The 6,749-nt window shown below is 43.1% G+C and overlaps 1 protein-coding gene across 1 annotated transcript; it reads left to right on the forward strand.

The window, feature by feature from the left end:
* Positions 1-1,525: 1,525 nt before the first annotated feature.
* Positions 1,526-2,144, forward strand: LOC101657659 (ubiquitin-conjugating enzyme E2 N). The gene has a single exon (XM_013008737.2). It carries the CDS (start codon positions 1,564-1,566, stop codon positions 2,020-2,022), a length of 459 nt encoding a protein of 152 aa, XP_012864191.1. The 5' UTR covers positions 1,526-1,563; the 3' UTR covers positions 2,023-2,144.
* Positions 2,145-6,749: the final 4,605 nt, after the last annotated feature.

Raw genomic sequence — 6,749 nt, forward strand, 5'->3', positions numbered from 1 at the left:
CCCTCTGACCACAGTCCAGGGAAGTGAATAACTTTATTATCAGACGAAGAGCATTGTAAAGCCAATGCTTTGTGGTAGATATAGTCATGTTAAAATGTAATATCATTTGACTTCCCTTTTGACCCATTTGAAAGTTGCTTCAGTCTTTTCAAAAATTTTAAGTGAAAATACACATGGATTAAACCCCTGGTGAAGCCCTTCAGCGCATAGGCCAGGGATGTGAATCGCCTTGCTATCATGCAGAGTACATTGGAAAAGGTATTATTGCAGATGCAGTGAGATCAAAATTTAACATCTTATCATTTGAGCTTCCTTTGACCCAATTAAAATGTATTCTAGTTTTTAATATTTTCTACTTTCCTTTTGACAGAGATATTTAATGTTTTACTTTGTTATTGTTGCTTTGGTATGGTTTTCGCTATATAAGACCAAGGAGAGGCAAATGTACAGAGAGAGTAACTGGATTAATGGTTTCCTCAGGGTATGGCAGGGGAGGTTGGGGAAAAATGAGGAGCTAATAACAATGAGTACAAAAAAGAAGAAAATGTCATAAATTGATTATGGGAATGATTGTACAACGCTTCTTGATATGATTGAACTATTGGATTGTGTGATGTGTAGATACTGTGCCAATAAAACAATCTAACAAAATCTAAATAACTAAAAGGAAAAAAGGAAAATACCATACCTTGGGTCAGGAGTACCTTGGTTCTCAAAGCATCATCCTGGCTTTTCAACAGTTTTGTTTAAGAGGTCTCTCACAGCACATCTACCAGTGCAATGTGTCCTTTGAGCTTTTGACTGCTGCTTCCATGAGCATTGATTATGGATCCAAGCAAGACAATATCCTGGACAACTTCAATCTTTTCTCCATTTATCATGATGCTACCTACCGGGCCAGTTGTGAGGATTTGGGTTTTCTTTACATTGAGTTGTAGTTCACACTGAAGGCAGAAATTCTTGATCTTCATCAGCAAATACTTCAAGTCCTCCTCACTTTCAGCAACCAAACTTGTGTCATCTGCACATCTCAGATTGTTAATAAGCCTTCCTCCAATCCTAATGCCTCATTCTTCTTCCTATGATCCAGCTTCTTTGACGATTTGTTCAGAATACAGATTGAATAAGTATAATGAGAAGATGCAACACTGGTGCACACCTTTCCCGAGTTTAAACCACTCAGTATTCCCTTGTTCTGTTTGCATATACAGTATACAGGTTTTGCATGACCACAATATAGTGTCCTGGTATTCCCATTCTTCTCAAAGCTGTTCCCAGTTTGTTATCATCCACACATTCAAATGCCTTAGCATAAATAGAACATAGTAAACATATTTCTGGTGTTCTCTTTTTTCCAGCCAAGTTCCATCTGACATCAGCAATGATACCCCTTGTTCCACATCAGTTTCTGAATCTGGCCTGAATCTCTGGCAGCTCCCTGTCAATGAACTGCTGCCAACATTGTTAGATGACCCTAGTGTTTTCATTTACTTCATCGGCTTAAAAAACTGGACAATGGAGAGCCAGAGACGAGACCAGAGGCCGAACGCCGGATCTGACAAGATGGCCGGGCTGCCCCGCAGGATTATCAAGGAAACCCAGCGTTTGCTGGCAGAACCAGTTCCTGGCATTAAAGCAGAACCAGATGAGAGCAACGCCCGTTATTTTCATGTGGTCATTGCTGGCCCCCAGGATTCCCCCTTTGAGGGAGGGACTTTTAAACTTGAACTATTCCTTCCAGAAGAATACCCAATGGCAGCTCCTAAAGTACGTTTCATGACCAAAATTTATCACCCTAATGTAGACAAGTTGGGAAGAATATGTTTAGATATTTTGAAAGATAAGTGGTCCCCAGCATTGCAGATCCGCACAGTTCTGCTATCGATCCAGGCTTTGTTAAGTGCTCCCAATCCAGATGATCCATTAGCAAATGATGTAGCTGAGCAGTGGAAGACTAACGAAGCCCAAGCCATAGAAACAGCTAGAGCATGGACTAGACTATATGCCATGAATAATATTTAAGTTGATCTGATCATCAAGTGTGCATCACTTCTCCTGTTCTGCCAAGACTTCTTCCTTTTTTTGTTTGCATTTAATGAACACAGTCTTAGAACCATTACTGAATAAAAGCCCAGACATCTTCAGTCTTTTGGTGATTAAATGCACATTCACAAAAACAAACAAACAAACAAACAAAAAGCTGGACAATGAATAAGGAAGACTGCAATGATGAGAAATACAACCTTCCTCTAGCTCCTAAAGGTTTCCTCCCCGCTCCCACTACCATGACTCGAATTCTATCTTGCAAGACTGGCTAGACCAGAGGAGGTACACTGGTACAGATAGGAACTGAAAATACAGGGAATCCAGGACGGATGAGCCCTATAGGACCAGTGGTGTGAGTGGCAAAACAGGGAGGGTAAAGGGAGAATGGGTAGGAAAGAGGGAACCGATTACATGGAACTGTGTGTGACCTCCTCCCTGGGGGACAGACAACCGGAAAGTGGATGAAGGGAGACGTCGGACAGGGCAAGATATGACAAAATACCCATTTATAAACTATCAAGGGCTCATGTGGGGGGGGAGCGGGGAGGGAGGGGAAAAATGAGGACCTAATGTCGGGGGTTTAAATGGAGAGAAAATGTTTTGAGAAATGATGTACAAATGCGCTTTACACAATTGATGTGTGTATGGATTGGGATAACAGTTGTATGAGCCCCTAATAAAATGTTAAAAAGGGAAAAAAAAATGCAGAAAAAAAAAGAATTGTACAAGCCCTCAATAAAATAATTTTTAAAAAAAGAAAGAAAAAAAAAAGAATAAGGAAGACTGGAGACAAATTGATGTTTTTGTTAAAGAACTTTGAAAATCATGGAGAGTGAAGACTGAAGAAATCTGTCTTAAAAAAATGCAGCCAGAATAATCCGTAACATTTCATTTTAAAATTTAAAATATTGTTACCTTCAAAGTGTCTATGCATCAGGAATTTGGGGGTGGCTGAGTGGGGAAATTCTGAGTCAGGGTTTTTCATGCAATCACGATGTTGGCCAGGCCATGGTCATCTGAAGCCTTGACATGGCTCAAAGCTTCTCTTTCCGGTTGGCTCACACATCTACCTGACAAGTTGATTCTGGTTCTTAGTGGGAGGTGTCACCCTCCTCCACACCTGAGACTCTCCACAGACTGCTTGATTGCCCTGGGGGCATGGTGGCTGACTTCCCACAGAACAAGTGATCCAGGGAGCAAGGCTGAGAGAGCCAGAGACAGATGATCTCAGCAGAAACTATCCTTTGTTTGAACTAGCCTCAGAGGTCACATAACTTCTGCTGTATTTCACTGGTTAGACATGAATCATCAAGTTTGACTCCTAGTCAGAGAGGGAAATTAAGGTCTACCTTTGGAAGGGAGTGTCAAAGAACTGGCGGACACATTTTAAAAATAGCACATTGCTTTCATTCAATAGCTTATGGTATGAGGCTCTCCCCTCCCCACCTCCAGCTTCTATTTCTGACCAATTAACTCTCTTTTCTATTTTCTCCTTATGTAATTATGTATAAATGATCAGTTGGGCATATAGGCAATTTGTTATTTTTTTACCCACTGCCGTCGAGTCAATTCCAACACTTAGTGATCCTGTAGGACAAAAAGAACGACCCCCCAGTGTTTCTGAAGCTCTACATCTTTCTGGGCGCAGACCGTTTCCTCCTTCCTCTGAGGAGCTGCTGGGGGTGCGGGTGATTTCCTATCGCTGACCTGCATTTAGCAGTTCAAGGTATAGCCCATTATGCCACAAGACCAGAGCTCCTTAGTTAATCATTAAAGTACTTATCTCTCCTTATTGGAGGAAATAGTGTCTCCCTCTTGAGTCCTTTCCTCTTTTCCACTGAATTCCCTGAGAACCCTTGGAGTGATTCAGTCTCAAGAAGTCAATTGACACAAATAAGTAAAGCCTGCATTCCAAGCCAGTTAGCCAAGTCAGAGTTATGCATGCAACTGGTGAAAAGGAATCTCTCTACAGTGGACACCAACTGAGACCCGTCTACTTCTACAAGATGATGGTGGAAAGGAATATCAGGAGGTGTCGTAGCCAGGAAAACACACTGCTCAGATCTGTGGCTGGTGCATAATTGACAGCCCCATCTGCTGCCTTCTGGTTTGTAGCATTCTGAGAGTGTCACCTATTTCCTCCACAGTAATGTTAAGGTACTCTTTTGATGGTTTGCAGTAAAATTAAAGAGCAGTTCCAATTCTTCCCACTCCAGTTCCTAGAGCTGCTGCTATGCTAGTTCCAATGAGGACAGGGACCACTACCTCTTTTGTGTCTATGGAAATTTTCCGGAGGCGATTCACATGTGTGTTTCAGTATGGTGTTTTCCATGTCCTGTTCATCTAAGAAACTTATGTCTGAAGTGAGGATGATTGGGATGCATAGTCCTATCCAGACAGCCAGTAGACATGCATAGACAAATGTGTCACTTAGGAAAAATATTCCATGTGAGGCACCTTGAGCCTCGGTGTTTGGCCAAAGGAGGATATGACTTTAAGAGTGGATTGAGGCATTGCTTATGGGTTGCAACCCATAGGAACCATGAGGCAGACAGTGCCTTGATTGAAAAAGAGAAGTACTTCAGTGGGCACTGGTCCAGTGGAAGGGGATCCTTTGATTGCCTTGGTTCTGTTGGGTGTTACCCAGGAAGATTGAATAGGAGATGCTAGGTATTTTCTTTGTGGGAGGGACAGGCATCACCAACACTGTGTGGTGAGAATTACTTGGTTAAGAAGTGGGTGGGTGGTGTTAAGGAGAAATGAAATTGATGCCTGGGAGTCAGCTTGTGCTATGAGTTTGGCTAATGTTAAGGCTTGTGTCACAGCAATTAACTCTGCCTTTTGAAAGGTTTTGTTATTGGGGAGAGGGCGTGCCTTGACTGTTTTTGAGGGGCTGACTATAGCATGGCCAGCCTGAGATGCACCATTAGAGATGAGAGTTGAGCTGCCATCCACGAACCAGGTATAGTCTGGGTCGAGTATAGGGGTGAGGCAGAGATGTGAGGTAGCAGATTGGCAAAGAGATCAAAGGTTTCACTACAGGAGTGTGAGTGGAGATGAAGACATGGAAATCAGAGTACCTGGATTTAGTGGTGAGCAGGGCTGGAATGTAAAACTTGAGTTTTCAGTAAAGGTGGGATGAAATAGCTGTAGCTGAGAGGGTGTAAGGGTTGATATAGCATGGTGGGTGACCAGATCACATAAGTGATGAGGGAACCTAATGTTGGTGTCTTGGCCAAAGGTAATTTTCAAGCTTTCTTGGGCCAGGAGAGCAGCTGCTGCCAGGGCCTGTAGGCATGGGGACCATCCACTGATCCAGTTGGATCTGGCTGTTTAGATTGATTGGCTACAGGAGCGAAGGAGGATTCTCTTTCCTAGCCTAAAACCCACACAGCCATACCATGAGTTTCAGTCACATATAGAGTGAAGGGGAAGGTTAGATTGGGGAAAGAAAGAGAAGCAGCTGAGAGTAAGATAGAGTGAAGTGTTTTGCATGACTTTTCAACAGATGTTTCTAGGTCTAGAGGTTCAGTGAGACCCCCTTTTTAGTTTCATAGAAGGGTTTTGCTAACACGCTAAAATTGGGAATCCACAGTCTGAGATAGTGCGCAAGGCCTAGAGAGGAGAATATCTCAACTCTTGTAGAGGGAGTTGGAAGTTGAACAAGAAACAGTGAGTTAGTCTGGGTAGACTAGAGAAACGAATCCAGAGACACTCATATATGTGTAATAGAGAGCTTTATATCAAAGAGTAATTGTACATTAAGAAAACATCCCACCCCAGTCCAGATCAAGTCCAAAAGTCCAATATTAGCCAATATGTCTGGTACTAGTCCATAAATTTGTCTTTAGACTCATGCAGCACATGTAATGAATGCAGGAAGATCACGGGCCAGTGGCTGGGAAGTGTTGTGGATCCAGCGACATTGTAAGCATCTCAGTGCTGGCAGGTGTCTACATGTGGCTCTTCCAGCTCCCAGGGCTCTGGCTACATCAGGGTAGCTTCGTGTAGCTTCTCGTCAGAAAGATCTGGCAGCAAGTGAGCAAGAGTCCTGCCTCCAGCGAGCTATTTATCTCTTTAGTGCATCCAAATGAGATCATCAAGCTGATAAACAGGCTAAACTCCACCCCTTCACTCTTAAGCCTCTCAAATTGACAAATTATATAAGTTTCACAATGTTAAAATAGAAAGAGCCATTTTCTGGCCATTTTGAGTCATTACCTAGTTTGTATTAAGGCCAAACCTGATTACAAAATAGGGTTAGGCATTTAGGCTTAATGTATAGGTATAGATCCAGAGGTTTAAGATTAGTGAGTAGGCAACCCAGAGGTGAATTTCAGGGCGGCCTAGATTGGATACTTTCCATTGTGGGAGGGTGAGTAAAATTTGAGCTCCGGAGGAGAAAAACAAGGGCACAAGGAGCATCCTCTGAGTCGGCCAGACTCCAGAGTAAAGATAGGGAAGCAGGTCAGGAAGGCATCTGCACGAGCTCCAGGGGCTTAGAGTTCTCTGACCAGGTACCAAGATTTTGAGAAGGGGACCTTTCTGAAAGGCCATAGAGAAATGGTAGAGGACTAGAGGACGTGAACTAAAATAACCACTCACCCAGAATCAGCTGGTGTGTGGATGCCGGGTCTGTAACGACAAGCAAAGTAGGTCCCTGGAAGATACCTGCTTTGGCAGGTCCAGGAGTCGGGCTGGGG

The sequence above is a fragment of the Echinops telfairi genome, unplaced genomic scaffold, assembly GCF_000313985.2.
Source record: "Echinops telfairi isolate 266 unplaced genomic scaffold, ASM31398v2 ScPeMD7_5592;HRSCAF=6446, whole genome shotgun sequence".
In the NCBI taxonomy this organism is placed as follows: Eukaryota; Metazoa; Chordata; class Mammalia; order Afrosoricida; family Tenrecidae; genus Echinops; species Echinops telfairi.